Below are 19,220 nucleotides of genomic sequence, written 5' to 3' on the forward strand. Positions count from 1 at the left end.
TCTGTCCCATTGAATGACAAACCAGTGCCCACTTCCCTGGAACAAGTTTTTCTCCAATTAACTTAAGTCATGTATCTGCCTGTCTGACTGACAGGCCCCAGGGCCCTGGGAGAAGACAAGACATTCCATCACTCGGCTGGGACACCTCAAACATTTGCTCTGTTAATTGGCTGCTGCCTTATTAAGAGGCGGGTCTCCTGCCACAGCCTTCATTACCGATTTCCAGGAGTAACTAGGCTCCCCCACGCTCCAGTCACCAAGGCGGTTGATTAAATACCCTTATTCCCATGTCTTTGAACTCAGCAGCTTGCTGGCCGAGGCATGCATTTCCCAGACAAAGGTATCCTTAGAAAAGAGGCACACTTGGATCTAATCAGCAGCTTCTGCGCTCTGCCACTCCTCTCCCTCCATTTGTAGACTGTTCTTTTGTTCTGAGAAATCTGACACCTACATTCCCCTTTGGTCTTTCTCCCCTTAAGTTTGCATCTTACATTGTTTGAGTGTTTAAATATAATTTCAAATGGATATTGTTTAAATTATTAAGCTTCTGGAAGAAAAGAATACTTTGCTGGGAAAAATGTGATTGGCAGAAAGCACCTCTGAGGCTGGTGGATGAGGAGAGGTAAAGTCTTCTGGAATCAAGCTGCTTCCCCACCCTCCTGTGGAACCCCTGCCTACTGGAGGTGGAGGTTGCAACTCAGGAAAGGACAGTGCAATGACCCTAGAGTGCAACACTCCATCCATCTATAGGCCAGGACAGGAACCCAGCCACGGGGTATGAAAATCACACTCTGACTTGGGCATCCAAGCCACATTTCCTTTCTGAGTCAGTGGCCCGCTCTCCAGATGGGGTGGTGACAGGGTGCGCCCTGACGAAGGGCTGACACTTCCACAGGGCTGTTCAGGGCCCAGCCCTAATGGGAAACTTGGCTCATGTCAGCTGAAGGACTTCACTCAGGCCTCGCTGAGATGACTTGTACTTCTGCTTAGAAAAGGACTGGCTAAGGATGGAGGAAGGCAGTTAGAACCATCCTGGGGTGGGCAGGTGTGATGGTTAATTTTCACAATCAGTGCCTGGTCCTGCTGACTGTATTTTTCCTAAGTGGTTCTCTGGTCTGCCCACTCCCCCGATTCAGGCCTCTATGTGGCTTTGCTGAATGTCCTCGATGCCTCCTGCTGGGCCCCTGCCTCCAGGGTCACTCTGTCCCAAGGGCAACACAGGTGATCTTTCTGAACACCAGGCCTATGGTTTAAAACCCCAGAATGCTGCCTCCCCTTGCATCCAGGAGAAAGTCCACGCTCCTTAACCTGACGGTCCAGGTCTGGCCTCAGCTTGGCCAAAGCTCCTTTCCAGGCTTGCGCTTGCTGCTTTCTCTCTGCTCTAAACTCTATATTTGGAGAAACACCAATTGGCTTGTGGCTCCCCATGCTGGCTTCATACCCTAATCCTTGGCCTAGAAGACTCCCCTCCTCTTTCTCTAACCCATTTCTCATCATTTAGTACTCAGCCCAGATGGCACGCCCTCTTGGAGGTCTCCCTGTTCCTTCCATAACAGACTGGACGTGCTCCGTCGTCACGCTCCCCACCCTGGTTTACAATAGGCAGGGGGTGCCTCAGCTCCCCATAGGCAGGGCCATCTCACACTCCTCTTGGACCCCCGCCACCAGGCCCTTCACTAGGCCTGGTACACAGCAGGCACTCAGCACTGTTTGTTGAAGAAATGAAACGCAGAATTGCAGAAGCCTGCCAAGGCATGAATGGCCCAGATACAAGAATCACAGATCTTTCTATGAAATCGTGAAACACAGGAATGAAACTTGGTCGATGCAGCATTGAAAACAGGGACCACTACTTTACTTTTCTCAGGAGTGTGAACAAACAGGCAGGATGAGGTTTAGAGCACATGCTGGTACCACTCATGGGTTCCTGTGTGATGTGCACCAGAGAAACTCTATCCCTGATCACACCCACCCTGAATTCCTTTTCCAAGGCTGCCATCTCGGGCTGCCCCACAGGCTCCTGGTCCCCCTAGAACCCAACCTGGGCTGCAGAGAGGCTGAGTCCACTGGCAGCAAATCTAGTTAGCAGCTCGGTCCCGAGACCACTCTGTCCATCGGCTCCTCTGAGGTGAGCCATACACAGTCCCTGGCTTTTTGCTAATTTTGAAAAAGGGAGAGACTGTGCAGGTGCTCACTGCAAGGCCTCCTTCCTTTTTTAATTACAGAAATCATTATATACATAGACAGTGTGGCATAATAGAAGGAACAAAGACAACAAAGAAACAAAGGTTTTCAAAAACCATCACAATTTCTATGTTGAGTCAAGAGTGGCTATCAACACGGGCACATGTCAGCTACATGTGCAGAAAGTTGCCTTCAGAACACAAGTGAGAGTGCAGGCACAATCTGCCCAGTTGCTGAATGATAGTCACTGTGTGTTTTCTTTAAAAATTGTACATGTAAGAGATGTGGCAGAGCAGACAGAGCAAAGACAACATTTAACATTTCAAAGCAGTCTTTATTGCAGCTTTCCTCCTCACCGGTTGAGTGGTGTTGGGCAAGTCATTAAACCTTTGTGAGCCTCAGTTTCCTCACCTGCCGTGTTAGGGGTAATAACAGTCCTTACCTTGCAGGGCTGTCATAGGATTAAAGAACGGAAAGTGCACAGAATGCTCAGCCTTGGACCTGGCATGTCACATGGGCTGTTTGAGTTAGTTGTTACCGTGTCCTCCATTCTCATCCAATCTCTGGTTTTTTAAAAAGGGTAAGATGTGTAAAATGACAATCATTTGCTGCAAAGCTTGATGATTATAATCACAGCCAGCAGAGTCTCCGTGGGGCTATAACCACAGGAATCCTGGTGGTGCCTTCACTCCGAGTTCTTTCCTTCCCAGCCTTCTAGACAGGCACGCTCAAGTGTGCATCTTGTTTTGTGCCAACTGTTTCTCTAAATTAGTATATGGGCTTCTGTCGGCATGTTTTACAGAGAGAAACCACATTTCTCAGCAGTGGACTTTGCCTTCCTTTTGTATAGATTCCCCATTTCTTCAGGTCTTCCTGATACCCACAGTTGCTTACCCTGAGAACCACAAAAGTTTTTAATATGGAAAGTTTGTTCCTTTAAAATTGCTAGGATAATGTTTATTGAGACAAGCCTGGCACACAAATAACATCTTCATGTCACTGAAATTTGGCAGGGGGCAGAGGTGGGGACACTGGCGAGAAGGAACCCAGGCAGAAGTGGAGACACAGAAAGGAGTGACCGAGAAATATGGGTGTTTTTCTTCCTGTGCGATGAAGCCCTCATCCTATGTTTCATGTGGCATTGGTGGGGACTTTCTTCCTTTGTAATGTGCTCACTGGGGTTGTCATGTCACACAGCCACGTGGAGACAGCCACTGAAGTTCAAAGACAAGATGGGTGTAAATGTGATTCATTTCATTAAAACAACTGGATATACAATACTTGATGTCTGCGGTAACTCTAACTTCTCCTTATTTTCCCTTTAGGGGAGTGAGAGTATTTAGGTACCTGCTGTCCGATCAGTTGCAAGTGCCAAGTCTGGTGGAGGAGGAAAGAATGCAGCCATAACATCAGCAAAGCTGCATGAAGTATTTTCCTCTGATGCTGCTTCCCCTGCCCTGTACCTGATTGTTCATGTCCCACCCATCCACTCTTCCAGGTTCAGGTCAAGCCCCACTCCCCGACAAATATCCCTCCTAATCGTGGGAGTGGCCACTGACACACAGTGAAATGGGATAGGCAGGTGCCAGTACTGGTGCTGTCATTTACAAGTTCAATAACTGGGAAAGTTATTTGGCTTCTCTTTGCCTCTCAGTAAACACCAACTAGGAAGAGGAGTGCACGAGATGACGTCCATACAGCCTCTGGTGGTGGGCTGGCAGCCTGGCAGACTCTCGGTGAATGAGAATTTGTATTTCCCATGATCCTATCCACCCCACCCTGATGGCCATTCCTTCTTCTTTTCTGCAAGGCTGTGTCCCATGCTGGCCCTTTATTGTCTTGGGGGTTGAACTTCTACCTCTGTCTCTTAACAGGGCAGCTCTTCTACCTTCTTTGCCTTTTCTTGGCAACAGAGTTTGGCTCTCATGCATTTCTCTCTAATTGGTTAATCACATTGTATTGACTGCAACATTCTAACCAATAGTTAAGGTTTTCCCAATCGTCCTGACCATGTCGCTGGCATACTGACACACGCCCATGAACAAAGGCTTCATCACACAAGGAAGACACACTATGGCCCGCTGGGGTTTTCTTCCACTTCAGTTGCAGCCCTGCATGCTTTCTGGGGAGCACACTCTAGCCACCGAGATGAAGGCAGGGGGAGGCCCGACTGTAGGGTCGAACACGTCAGTCAGTGGCTGATCCTTCCCATGGTCTCTGGATACACCAGTGAAGGCAGGAGTTGAAGTCTCCCAGGTCAACTGGGAACAACCAGGGACACTTGTCTGGGGCTGCGTGAGGTTCGTTCTGGGCTCTGATGGAATATTGCCCTCATGTATGCTTTTTAACATACTGAGTCAAGGATTATGCGTGATCTGTTGAAATTCCCATAAGTCAGTCAAGAAAATTAAGTGCACTTAACCTCATCATTTACCCTTTGCAATTTTTGGTAACTATATTTGAAAAAGTTATTTAGACACCTTCTCATTTCAAGAGCCTCTGTGCTCACCTAAGCCTTGAGTTCCTCTTTGTCAGATTCTCTGATTTCTCTGTAGAATGTAAAGGATTCATCTTTCACTATTTTTTCCCAGCCAAGAGTACGTGGGTGGTGTATTATTTGAACCCTCGCCTAGCAGAAAATACTTTTTATTGTTTCCATACGTGGATGGCCATTTGATGAGTGTAGAATTCTTGCATCATGGTCTTACCACCCCAAAACTCTACCAATGTTCTTCAGTGCCTTCTTGCTTTTTAATATTGCAGAAAAGTCCAAGGACAGAATGTCTTTTTCCTTCACACCAGACAGTGTCTGAGACTCACCTTTGACAGAAATGTAACTGAAGGGGAGAAGCTGCCCCTGGGCAAGCTGGTCAGCTGAAAGCACTCGAGAGCCGCCAGTGAAACACCAGGTAGTTTTTTTCTTCTTTTTTTTTTTCTGTTTTGTTTTTCTCTTCCTGGACACTTCAGATCAATTTAATTTTTTTTTCAAAACCTAAAATTTTAGCAATTATATTTTGACTTATTTGATAAATCTTTCAGCATAGGCACTTATTTTTTCAGATCTCTCTTTGCTTATTGTGTCCATTTGAATTGCTCTGAGGTCTTTAAGATAACCAATCACTATTATTTTAAATCTTTTATCTCTGTCTTACATAACTATCATCCTCTCCCACATTATTTTTTAAATCTTCTTCTCATTCTCGGTGTATTTGGGGAGCGGTTTTCAAGTTTGTTCCCTGTATTGGAACAACTGTGATTTCTGTATTGTTAATCTTTCCTTTTACTGCTTGAAGTAGAGAATGAACTTCTGCAATTGTATTTCAGGTTCTTTATATTCTTTCCTTACCTCCCCCAGCTTCCATTTTATTTTTGACTGTGGCTCAGCCAATTTACAATCCCATTTTTTATCTCATTTCAGAGTTCATGTTTTCTTGAATTGGGAGTAGAACACAGTTGCTGTCTAAAATGTGCTTCTGTTTCTTGTAATAATTTTTCCCCAAAGCATGCTCTTTTGCTGCATCTTAAGTGTGTGCTCTCCTCCTCCTCTGTTGCAGAAGCCAGCTTCACTTTCATTCGTGTTCAGACTGGTCTGTTCAGGCTTCACCTCTGTTTACTCTCACCGCAGCCCAGTGAGATTGACCAGACTGGAATTACAGCTAAATCCATGGTCACTGCCACGACATATTGCACCTGGAGAGGGGTCTTAACTTCCCGGTAACCAGCATTCATGGCTAAACAGTTGAGAGACGCCCTTGAAAATCTGGAGTTTTGCACGTGGGTGGGAAGGAGAACAAGCAAGCTCACTGTCTACGGAATTAGGATGATGTGTCACTGACCCTTTCTGGTACCACCTCTGCCCCTACCCTTGTGTCCCCTTCTGAAACCTCCTCCTTGGTCTAGGGTATTTCTTCTTTTGCAGCTTTACAAGAGACTTCTTCCTCGCCCCTGCTTTCCTGTCCATCACCCACCTATCCAGAAAGGTTCTGCCCTTCATATCCTCTGATGCCTCTAATCTAGGGTTCCCCAAATCATTGGACAAGCTTGCACGGGGAAAAGATTAAAGTCTCAGCTATGAGGACTCATGCAGACCTGGGTCTGTACAAGCTCCACCTGACTGGATATAAGCAAAGATCTCTGAAAACCCCTGTAAAAATACCTTGGGTTTATTATATTTTGATGGAAATATGGATCACTGGATGAGCATCTGAGAAAGAGAGACGAAGATGGGGCGGAGGAAGACAGAAAGAGACAGAGACGTACAGGTGTATTGGAGGAAGAGTCAGAGAGCTAGCCAGGCTGAATGAGTGAGGGAGGCAAAGGCTCAAAGAGGCATTTGCTGGACCACTGTAGACCGGGCCTTTGGGCATACCTTAGCCAACTGAAGGGGGCATGGGGTGCACTGAACACAAGCAGTGGAAGAGAAAGCACAAGTTCCCTAAGGAAGACAAGAAAAGAGAGATGGCTGCTAAGTCCCTGGATGAGCCCTTTTTTCCAGCTACAAAGAGAAATGCACAACTCAGACCACCCTGCTTATAATAAGTGGACAGAGTTCACTGCATCTGGCTATTTTAATTACCAGCAAGCAAAGTGATTTTGCTACTTTCATTTAGAGGAGCTTTTTGAAAGTAGTTTTCACTCCGATTACTTTCATTAACAAGTGATCAAAACGCATCAAAGCAGAAATGAGCACAAGAAGAAAAGCAGAGGGAAGAACTCTCTAGGAGATGTCCAAACTCAGTAGTCACTGTTAAGCTCTGTCTTCCCTCATTAGCCTGGAGAATACATGTGTTCTGGATCTGGCCCTCATGAGGCACCCAGGTACAGGACTGGGCACAAGCTCACCTGCAATCAGGAAGCATGGGTGGTTCCCAGAGACCCAGGATGCTGTACAGGGCTGGGCCCCAGCTTTCTGTAGTTCTGTCCCTCAGTTCTCCTGGCTGAGGACTCAACTCCACAGACCTTACATTCAGTTGTTTGGTGTGGTCTTGTTCCTCATTCATCCAATGAGCCTGCTCTGCTGGGAAGTGTTTACTCCTGAAGACACTCTCTGCTGATGGAGATGAGCAGTCATTTACTCTCCCCTGGGTCACTGCCTCCTGATCCCCCTCATTTATTTCAGTTAACTTCACACAGTGGCAAGTGCTCCTCCCTCTCTTTGGAGAAGATGGCCCAAACTGGGTCATTGCTTCCCTGTCCAGAAAAGCAGGCAGGGAGGCTGAGTGACCATGCGAGGCACAAGGGCTGGGGCAAGGGAGGGAACAGCCCAGCCCCCAGGCCTCTGCTCAATTCTTGTACCCACTGTCCTCCCAGCCACCGGCCCCCTAAATGCCTTATATCACCAGGCAGCAGAGGAATCTGAAAGGGATCCCACTTCTAGAAAAGAGAACGAAAGTCCTGTCCTCGAGCTGCTTAGAGAATGCTCACTGCACACCAGGTGCTGCTCCTGTCATACTCACAACACTCTACGAGGTAAGTGCTGTTATTATTCCTATTTTACAGATGAGGTAAATGAGGCACAGAAAGCTCACGTGCCAAAGCAGTGCCCTCGAGCACGTGCCACATTGTCCCATCAGCCTGGGGCTCCCTGATGCTTCCACAGGCCCCAGCACGTCTTGCTACAGGGATTGTTCCACACCAAATCCCCTATCAATGCCTGACAGCATCACAGCCCTGCAGCAGGATCTCACACATCCCAGGAAGTGAGTCTCCCGCTGAGAGCTGGACTGGGCTGACAAAGCTGGGGATGTAAGAAGCTTTCCCTGGCAGGACAGAGAAGACTTGTGGAAGTACAGAAATGTCCCTGGAGGTGTGGGGCCCAATTTAAATTCCTAAAGTAACAAGACTCAAAGTAACAACAACAGCAACAAAATAACAAGAAGAAGAAGAAGAAAAAAGGCTCTTTGGCGGCAACTAACTTGCAACAAAATACTGTTTTTCTGTCTGTTTAGAAACGAGTAAGAAAAAAAGATTCCTTAGTGAGCCTGTAGTATGTTTAACTTCTTTCCAAAAATGGAAATGATTTCCTGCCTTTCATTAACTTGGGAACTCCCCTCTAAAGCACCCAAACCTACCTGCAACCGCCAGCAGGCTGAGGAAGCTGAAGGGGCCCCTTAAAACCGAACCTCTAACAGTCCCCTTTCTTCCATAATTTCATGGTTTGTTTGGAAAACTACCTAACTATGACATTGTATCATCTGGTACAATACAACGCTGGCTTGGTGAGTGATTGCTGAAAGGGAAGCTCATCTTCGTGAACAGCGTAGGAGATAAAGCGTGAATTCAAAACCAAGAAAAATGAGTTTAAAAGTGCCAACTAATACACAAATAGGAATGCGATGTCACAAGATAACTTTGAAAACACAAACTCTTCAAGAAGTTAAACAGTGAAATCCACCCAATATCTTGGCATTCTCTTGGTAGGATTTGGTGCTGAGAAAAAATGCGACTCTAATTTTGCTACAAGAAGAGATACATCTTTCCCACACCCCCTTTTGCCCCAGACTTTCAGTGAGACCCTGCTTGTGACTCAGGAGATCTGGGATCAAAGCTGTAAACTCTAGCTGCAGCAATCCTTTTGAGTCTGGTTGATTTCCCATACATGCTAATGATCCCTAAATGATATATTTCATTTTACATTCACAAGCAATCCCATTGCCATAGCAACTGGAATGTGATACCAGAAGTTTTCTTGTAAATGGGATTTAGAATGCTGCCTCTTCTCCCTTGCAGGGTGGTGAAGGCTATGTGTCCCCCACCAGTCCTCAGGAGAACCCCCTCGCTGACAGGAAATCAGGGCCTCTGGCCACAGACAGGGAGCTCTGAACTGCAGCAGCTTAGCCCAGCACAACCCATCACTTCTCTCCTCTTGCTCCACACACTCCAGCTGCACAAGGACTTGTCCTAATATTGACTTCTGGGGACAGATAAAGTCCCAGAGAATGAAGTCACAACTTCTTCTTGTAAAGTCTGATAGAAATAGAGAATGAAAGATGGATGATTTTAGAATTTTTGCTTGCATGAAAAACAAGGTATTTTTTTTTTGTTTCCTGTATTAATAACTCCCTGGAAAATTGGGACAAATGACAAACTATCATTCATGGACCTCAAGCTGTTATTAAATATTCTGCTGCCATTGTGGGGTGGGGACTGTAGGAACTTGTTCTTTATATCCTCCTTTGTTCCAGGACCCTCTGTCCCCACAGAGGTTCCCGACAGAGCCTCTGTCATCTATTTCGTTCTACTCCCCCCTGGAGCCGTGGTTCTGGTGAAGGTGACGTGCTCACCCCAAGGCACTCACCTGGGGGCTGGCCTGCCTTCCATCAGTCAGGCTCCTGTGAATCAGTGCCCAGGTCTTTCCTGTTTGCCGGGCACTCCCTATGGGAATGATCGAGGAGAGGCAGCCCAGCTCTCCTGCCCTCCCACCAGGACTACAGCTGACCCTGAGGGTGAGGCACTGAAGGCTTTCCAGTGGAGTCCAGGCCCAAGAGGCCATCTGCAGAAAGAGAAGTCCTGGCTCTAGGTGGACATTGCTGGGAGAGGCCCCAGCAATGAGTGTCTGCCTGACACTCATGTCTTCCTTACCCACTCTCCGGCTACCATTAAATAATCTGGGCCCAGAAATCTCTCCCCAAACCTCCCAGACAGAACCCTCGCTCCTGCCTCTGCGTTCTTCACAGTTTGTGCATCTCTCTACTCTCGGCCTGTGGCCACGCTGGATTAGAATAAATAATGATGGCAGGTCTCATGAACACCAAATCCATGCAATGCACCAGGCAGTGTGCTAAGTGGTGTTTGTGCAGCCCCTCCTTTACTTCTCTCCATGGCTGCAGCAGGTGGGTACTGCCATTAGTCCCATTTTACAGCCGAGGAAAAGGCCCGGAGAAGCAGAGTGATGCAACAAACACCACACAGCTGGGAAGTACCAGGGCTGGGATGCCACCCTTGGTCTTTCTGGGAGCTCACAGGCACCACTCTCCACTAAAAAGGGGTCCTTAAGAGAGGAGTTCTGCTATACCAAGTGGGCAGCAACTCACAATCTTTGAAAACCTCAATAAGTCAGAAGGATTCGGTGGATAAATTCAATCAGCATGAAGCAGAACTGAGACCTGATCTGCTCAAGGCTGCCTGCCCCCTGCTCCACGCCAGCTTGTCCCCATCACTCCTCACCTCGGTGGGTTTTGTGGCGGCTGGTTTTTCCCTCCCATTAAATGAGAAATGTTGTTTGAATAACCGATGGTGAGGGAGGCTGTGCACACTCTGATGCAGAAATAGAAACCTTTAGGAAGATGCAATTTGGAGGATATTAGAAACCAGAGAATGGAACATCAGTCTATAAAATTCAACACGGCCAATAAAGCTGGAGCAACTGGTCAAGTGTTTTAGTGTGCACGGTTGCAGAGGAACTGGCGGCATGTGGCTGGGCAGTGCTTCCAGACTGGGGACGTTTTTCCTAGGCTAATTTTGGCCCCATTTCCATAATGTATCTCATGATCTCTGAAGCACCTCGGCATTAGCATCATAAGCACAGCTGTGAAAATGTCCAAGACTATTGTCATCACCGGGTAAAGGCACATTTCCCAAGCCCTGCCCTGCCTAGCACTCCATGCTGCCACGACTGCTGAGTGCAGTGGCCCATTTAGGTGGGTGCAGGTGACACAGATAGATGTAACAGAGGCCAACACACCTTTGCCCCACCACCTCAGCCATGAATCCGCCTCCACTCACGTGTGTCATGCATCACACCATCCTCAGTGGGGGTCTGTGAGGGTGAGGCAGGAGCTCTGCCACTTCCCACTTGGTGCCCAGGCCTTTACAGCCTGGACTGCTCTCATGCCTTTGTCTTCTAGTGTTGCAGGCACTTGGCAGGTCTCTAGTCCAAGCCTCCTCCTCTCCTCCCTATGCAACCTAAAGCACATTCCTGACCTCACGCAACTCCAGGTGGGCTCTCCTAGCTCAGGCTATGTGGGCCTGTTCCCATTTGCCTGCAAGCTGCTTCTGTCTTCTACACATTTCCTAATTCATGTATAGCCATTTTGTACACAAATATTTGTATACAATAAATACTTCTACAGGCCACGGCATGTACTGTTTACCAGGGCCACATCAATCAACACAGGATGTGCATTCTGACTCTTGTATCTTCAAGCATCTGGGAGCCATTGAGCATTTTCTTGGTGCAAGGCATGGGGCTAGGTGCTAATACATAAGCGCATAAAACAGCCATAGCCGCTGCCCTAATGGCTCTTACTGTCCAGTGGGAGCTGGTAGTTCCCTTCTTTTCTGACTCAATCTCAGCCCAAAGCATGAATCCTTGGCCCCAGCTCCACAGACATGTTCTGATGTCCATGCAGGGGCTTCCTTGTCTTGCTCAGAGGTGTTCTGGACAGGCAAGACATGGGATGCCTTCCCATCAACAACTGCTCCAGGCCAGAGTTTGTGTCCTTGCCATGCTGGGAGCCATTGTGCTGGTGTCTGCCTGACCACATTCTATGCACAGCACAGCCTCCTGATTCACGGGACTCTGTGCAGAAGGGTAAACATGGTCCTTGTCACAACCTTGCAAAGGCCCATCCTATGTGGAGACCTGGGTAGTGCCCTGTTGCCTGGTCCCTAGTGAACCTGAACCAGCCAGGGCTTAATTTGACCTGCCTGGATTCTACTCCCCAAGGAGCTTCCTCTAAGGGCAGGGGTCTCTGGAGGTGGGACACAGAGTATGCATCACCAAAATGCCACTGCTGCTATTTTGTTGCATACCAGTCTTTGTCTTTATTTCCTAAACATATGTAACTTGTAGACTCAGCCCCCAGGTCACTTGTCAAAAAGGCATTGGAAGATCGATCACAAAACCCAAAACCACAGGGCAAGGGCTCTGTTCCTACCTTTGAGGAAACAGTCCTTGCTGTGGATGACGGTGATCCTCTTTCCCAGGAGGCAAGCAGCACGGTGGAGCTTACAGTGGTTTTCATAAAACCTCCCATCAGAGCCGCACACAGGCACGTAGCTGGGCCTGCATGCCTCCAGGCACTGGCATTCGGGCTCCCCTGTCTTTCTGCTGAGCACGCACCGGCTCCCTCGGCTGCAGAACTTCTTCCCACAGGAGGCCAGCAGCTCGATGTGGCTGGAAAGCCCTGCCAGACACACAAACACAGAGGGTCAGCTACAAACACTCAGAGGGTCTGGGGTCAAGGGCTTCCTTTGTAGCTCACAAGCACAGACTCCATTTGCTTGTGCAGCCAAGCTACTCAAGGTGGGGCCTGGGGGCTTGGGGTCTCCTAGGGAGTGCCTGTCCCTCCATGAGGTGGTCATTGGTGCCAAGAAGGGTGTCCTGCCTTGCAGAGCTCAGGTTTCATGGCTGACTCACTCTGAACATCTGAAACACAACACCTTTCCATCCTAGGACCAAGCTGGGGGCTTTTGATCAACTCTTGGTTCTTTCTTAGGCTTACTTTTCCTGCTTCCAGTTGAAAAATGAAAACACCCAGCTGTTCTGTGCTCACAAAGAAGCACCTTACATAGAAGGACAAAGCCTGCTACTACTGCTCCCAGGCTCACAGTCAGCCTCCTGGACTAGAGGCTTATTAAAATCAATGACTTTTTAAAAAAGTGGTCCCCCGCTACCCTCTGCCTGCAATACCTTTTCCTTCCTTCCTTCTTTTCCTTTACTATGTCATGACTTTGGACCAGGCTGTGTACTAGGCACCTTAGGGGTCTCAAAGATGAACAAGTCATACCTTTCCCTCTTTCTGACTTTGTCATTCTGTATGGTGGTGACATGTATGCAGATCAGGCAAAGAGCCTGGGAGCCAGGGAACTAAGTTTGGAAGAAGTAACTGGGAGTGGCAGAGATCACGGAGGGGGTGATGTGCCAGTGGGCCCTGCAAAGGAGAGAAGGGTTTTCCCAGACACACAGCAGGCTTGAGCCAAGACTCCCCCGGCCGCCCTGGGGGTGGCATTTGCAGGTCTCAGGTAGAAGACTAGATGTGAGCAGGAGTTTTGTACAGTGGTGGGGTTGGGGGTCAAGGTGTGATTTCTGGGAGACTTGGAGAGCCAAGCAGAGAAATTCAGGTACACTACTGTAGGCACTGGGGAGTCACTGCAGGGAGGAAATGTGGCGTAAGAAGAAAGTCATGCTCCAAGTGTTCAGGATGGGGGTGGGGGTAGCTGAGGTGGGGAGACCAGAGGCTGGCCATTTCCTTGGGGGAGAATGTGGTTCTCCATGACACACGTCATCAGGGGAGACACCAGCAGCCTTTCCCCACCACTCAGTCCTTTCTAGCACAATGTTGCAGTTATGGGCAAGAAGGCGGAGCCCCTGGAAATGGGAGCTGCCACATTGCTTGAGTGTCCCCTGCACCCTACAACACCCACAGTGATCTCAGGCAGCAGCACCCAGAGCTCACACACCAAAGAGGTCAGGGCAGCTGGAAAGGGCACGTTTAAGTGAAAGGCGAAACAGGCATCCATCACCAACATCACACTGCATTCTGGGAGTCTGGAAATGAGATAATCGGCACATGTCACTGAAGGTACAGATGGAAATTTGAGAATTACACAGGGACACCAAAAGACAACTGAAATGTGAATACAGATTTTTATGGCCTCAGAAGACTTTGCTTTAAGTGTTAATTAAATCTCCATCAAAATACTCAGCAAGACAGAATGGCCCTAGTAATCATGACCAAACTTTTAGCCCCAGCTCCTACCCATGGGATTAAAATGTCTAAGCAAAAAAGAAGAAAAAAAAAGAAAGAAAGAAAAAAAAATCTCTTTTTCTTGTTTTTGGTTAAGTCTGCTTTTCATCATTATAGATTTGAAAGGAAAAAAATCAGTTATCGGCAGATTAACTGCTTGATTCAATAATTCATTTAAATTCCTCCAGCCTTGGCAAACTAAGAAGTATTGACTTTTTCTTGAATCATAATAAACTAGAAGGTCAAATATCTCTGAGCAGTGTAAAAGTGCCGATCCTAAGCAGGCGGGAATCTCTTTTATCCACTTTGCTAATTGTTCGCATGTCACCATGAAGGCCCAGTGGCATTCAGCAGCCCCTCTGCACGCCTTCCTGTCAAGGTTGATGGGGGTGGGGAGGGAAGGAGGCAGAAGGCAGGCAGGCGCCTGGCAGGGAGGCTCTGGGCTGGAGGCCCCCCACTCACAGTGTTTATGGCCGCTTTGCCATGGAGCATATTTGATTAGCGTGATTCTCCTGGGTTGTTGGAAACTGGGTTACCCTAGAAAGTGCTGGTGCCTACTAGAAGAAACTAACAGCTCTGAAAATATCAGCCTTTGTTTCTCTCCCAAGACAGGGCCAGGACGCAGAACATTGCCATCGGATCACTGTTTTAATAACCTTCCCATGCAGATAGGATGCAACCCACTAATTGCCCATTTTGAAGAAACAAGAGGTAAAGTCTCTGTGCCCTGGCCTCTCCGAGCCTGCTTCAGAGCGTGTGCCCTGGCCCCCATTGCTCTCTCCCTCTGGCTAAACCAGCTCCAAGTCACTATTGTAGGCATTTCCTCTATGAAGTGCTTGCTACCAGCCTAAGTCCAAGTGTCCCTCTCTGAATCCTCCTACCCCAAAGTGCCTGCCCTGCTCTGGCCTCAGGAGGCCCCACAGGTGCTAGGCCTTTCTCCTCGTGTGGCCCCAGTATACTCAGGTTTTAAGAAATGTAGAAATTTTCAGAACTGATCCCTTGAAGGCTAATTCAGTGCAGTTAAGAAGCCAGGCTAGGGGCTCGGATGGGGAGGATGATGAAGCCTCACACGTGTTGACCCGGTAGGGGTGCATTTTCCCTTTGCCTTCTCCAAAGCAGGCAGGATGGAAGTGGAAGGATGGAGGTATGAGGGGAAGATGGGTGTCCGTGGAGGTGGGTCTTCTGGAGTAAAGAGAACTAGAATCCCGGAGAAGCAGAGTTGGAAGGGGCTTCAGAGACCACCTACTCCATCCCAGGCAGGCAAACCAAAGCCAGTTCATGGGGGGCTGGGGGAGAAGCTACTTTCCCCGACCCCCTCCTTTGAAAGCTGTGTGTCCAGATGGTAGTGAGCACCTCTGAGGCCCAGTGTCACACGGGGCAGCAGGCACCCACGTTGGCTTAGCTTGCTGGGGAGGCTCCCATGGCCTTCCCTGCAGGCTGCACTCCGAGGGGTCAGTGTTAAGGAAACTCTGGTGCCAACCTGTGGCTGCTGAAGTTGTCAAGAACACTCAGGTTCTCCCTGACATGGAAATTGGCTGTCGGCAAATATTTGATTCCTGATTACTTGCAATTAAGACAAAAGTAGCATGAAGGCCCTGCATATGCCCTTCACAATGGCCCCACAGAGGGCTGAGAATACCCCGGGTGGGGGTAGGCCCAGAATCTGATCCACAGCTACACAGATGCTGACCCAGGGGTGGGCTCCTCATTAAACAAGTCCCTTGTTACCGCTTCCTCCTTGTCATTAAAACAGAATGAATTCCCCACTCCTACCATGATGACGATAAAACAGTAATGGGAACGGTAACCAAGTGAGACTACCAGCAACTGCCTATAGTATTTATGAGGACACCCACAATGCATGAAAAGTACAATGTGCTTAATTTATAGTCATCAAGAAAGCCATTTACTCAGGTTAAAAACTGATCATCCTGCCAAATAAGCTGCTTTTCAACACAAATTAAATTTACTGAACATGGTCAGAAATGGGAACTTTTACATTAACATTACGGCGGCAGGAGAAACAAGTCTATTGGTACCATTTGGTGCTGAAGACTCCCTCTGTGATCTGAATAAGGATTTTCAATAAGAATGTCACAGACCCAGGCCTGCCATGAACTGGGAGCATAGATAGGTGCAGGTGGTGTAACTGAGTGGTTGTGGAAGGCAAGCCCGTCTGACCCCGGTGGAAGGCATAAAAGGTGGCTGAGTCCTGAGAGAGTCCTGAGTCCCCAGAGAGAGTGAGTCTGCATCCACATGGAGCAGGAAGCCCCTCCGTTGTTCTCCCACAGCCAGCCACAACCAAGAGCACAGACAGTTGGGTAATTTTGCTTCCAAACTCTGACTCAGCCTCTGTAACTGCTTCCTGGGCCCAAAGAAAACTAACGAGTGCTCCCTTCTCAGGGACAGTGCCCCAAGTGGCAATGAGGGAAAACTCAGGAGCTCTTCCACTCTTGGATGCCGACGGCCTGCTGGCACGTTCTTCCCAACACAGCTTTTCTGTGTCTGAGACCTCATCTCCAGCTTGACTATTGATGACAGCCCCATCTCTCCTGACCAGGCCTTGGGAGCTCCCTGCTCCCATCTCAGCCAGAGGTTCTGCCTAGGCCTCCTCCTGAAGGCTGTCAGTGCCCCCAGCACACGACCTAGCATTGAATTCCACTACCTCACCCCAACTCACTATGAAGCTGCAATGAGGTGATGGGTTGGCTCCGAGGAGACTACTCACTGGAAAGCCCAAAACTGGCTGAAAAGAGCAGGGTGTGAATGCAGAAGACCAGAGGCAGTGTGTGCAGCACCAAGAACCTCAAGAACCTCATCTGCCACCTGCCACGAACCCTGGCCCAGCACAGCAGCTGTCTCCAGCTTCTGCAGACAGAGGTACTTGTCCAGCCAAGTGCCTGCCCATGGGCAGATACAGCCCCTTACACATGGCCTTATATACTTTATCCTCCAGGTACTGACACACCAACACACAGGGGAGTGGCAGCCCTTGCCTGGGGTCACAGTTGGGCTTCTTAGTGACCCAGAGATGAGGCTTTGCCTGCGGAAGAGCCATGTGCATGTAGCTATGTGCAGATATGTGGGGTGCGCATCCAGGGATTGGAGGTAACGGTCCCAGTATTCTTCCCCGCTTTAAGACAACTTATACTCTCACACGTGGCAAGGTGGTCCAGGGACAGAGAGTGCCTGTCAGTGTTGACTCTCATTGCAGAAACCACCCAAGTATCTGGTATGCAGCTGCAGAATTCAGGTTTGTGTTAGAACCAGGCAGAGGCCCCACGCTCCAGTCCCATGCCATGTCTACCCTAAGATGGGGTGGGCACTTCCGGAGCACCTGCCTGTCAGCTCCCCACGTCTATCCACCCAACAAATATTTACTGAGCACCTGCTATGTGCCAGTCCTGATTCCAGGTGCTGGGGATTCAGACAGAATAGGCTCCTATCCTCAGGGCACTAACATGACAGTGTAGGAAGACACACAAGAGGGTGAACTGGCAAACAAAAAAACAAGACAAGTATAGATGGTGTTAAACGCGAGGAAGGAAATAACCAGGGTGCTGCAGTGGGCACACTTTACTCTGGTGGTCAGGGAAGCCTCTTTGAAGAGGTGAGATTAGACCTGAGACTTGATGGTGAAGATGGCAGAGACCTGGGGGAAGGAGAGAGTGGAGCACGCTTGGGTGCCCTGGAACCTGGCATGCAGGGCGGGGAGGCCTGGTATAAGAAGAGGCCTGGCTCCAAAAGCCCTGCTCCAAGGTAAACATCACCAGGCAGACTCAGTCTGCAGGGAGCTGTGAGGCAGATGCAAAGTTTCACCCTACCCAACTGTCCCACCACTCAGCCCTCTCAGCTGAAAGAGGTCTATCCTCCTATTAGAGGCCAGAAAACTCTCGGAACCCCTCAGGACTGCTGGTGGGAAGAGAGCAGCCCTCTCTGAGCTCTGACTACAGGCTACCTTGGTGAGGGCCTCTACACTACTAGATGGCCTGGGTGCTGGGGCTGCATCAGGTCTACCTCCACCCCGTAATGCCTCATTTATACTCAAGGATTGGGAAGAGGATCTGTGATTCCTCCCAAGGACATGTGTGTGTTAACACCCAGCCAGAGAGGGCCATGTGTAAGTGACTATTATTTACTGAGGCATGCCCACCAGGCACCATGCTAAACTCTTAGAATCTATGAGCTCATCTGATGCTCATTTAATCCGCCTCAAAGCTCTATTAAGTAGACACACAGGCCCTACTCAGCACATACTTGTGGCATGAATATATGCCCATTTTACACATTAGGAAACATGAGTCAAGTGACTTAGGTGGTAGAGCCTAACTTCGAATCAGTCTCACTCCAAATCCCTCGAATTTGGGATAATCTGCTCAGCTGGCGATATGGTCCCTGCTTCAAAGAACTCATGCTAGGAGGATCTAGATGTCCATAGTGTGAGCTTCTCCAACATCAGGATACATCCACACATCAGCACCCCTGGCCTGCAGGATGGCTGCTGCTCATCCACCTCATGGACACATAGCTTAGAGGCCTAAGTAGCAACTCCTCTAAAGGCTGGAGGTTTACAGGGCTGCAGAAGGAAGCCCTGCTTGTATCTGTGAACATCACAGCCCAAACCCACTCCTTGTCATGCATGGACACATGTCCATTAAGCCCCTTGCCTCCCACTATGATGTTTCCAGCTTCATCACCTCTCTGTCTCCACTCCTGCTATTTTGCCTGAAACTGGACAGGTGACTGCTGGGCAGATGTGATGTACTCTCAGTGACCACAGGTGATTTCAAACTCAACCGGTGAGCACAGCCTGTACGCTGAGGTTCTTGTGCACTTGACGAAAGCAGTTTGACCAGTTCTGAAAGACTTGACCACATTCTCCAATCCCAAAGCTCAACAGAAACACATGGTTATCCATTGCTGGAAGGTAATGCAACCTGCCATACATAATGTTTACAGATCCTAACCTGAGGTCTGACAAATTGACTTCAAAGTCAGAAATGCCTGGAACAAGAAGAGAAAAGGGACACCTTTCATCTGTCAGGAGGCCTCTCAATTCTGCCAAAAGAGTTTCTATCTAACCAATTTGTATCAAACCAAAGCACAAATAGGTTTCTACATATTGTCTAATGTCCCTGGGCACGGCTTTTGGAGGTGGTTATTTCTGGTCATAGTTGAAGATCAAACACCAAACACAAGTGCCAAAGCATACTTTTCAAAAACTTAAAAATGTGACTGTCACGATAATCTAAAGTGAGCATATGTTAAAGCTGTGTTTGTCTTCTTAATGAGAGAGCCCACAGTGCAGACGCTGATTCAGAGGAGGACTTGAGGAGCCACATAGGA

General features: G+C 48.6%; 1 protein-coding gene across 1 annotated transcript in view; it reads right to left on the reverse strand.

The window, feature by feature from the left end:
- Positions 1-19,220, reverse strand: part of FSTL4 (follistatin like 4) — a 413,607-nt gene that overhangs the window by 187,867 nt on the left and 206,520 nt on the right. Inside the window, exon 4 of the mRNA XM_054487430.2 lies at positions 12,063-12,311. Coding sequence (XP_054343405.1) covers positions 12,063-12,311 — 249 coding nt within the window. The remainder of the gene's footprint in view (positions 1-12,062; positions 12,312-19,220) is intronic.

The sequence above is a fragment of the Pongo pygmaeus genome, chromosome 4 (assembly GCF_028885625.2).
Source record: "Pongo pygmaeus isolate AG05252 chromosome 4, NHGRI_mPonPyg2-v2.0_pri, whole genome shotgun sequence".
Classification (NCBI taxonomy): Eukaryota; Metazoa; Chordata; class Mammalia; order Primates; family Hominidae; genus Pongo; species Pongo pygmaeus.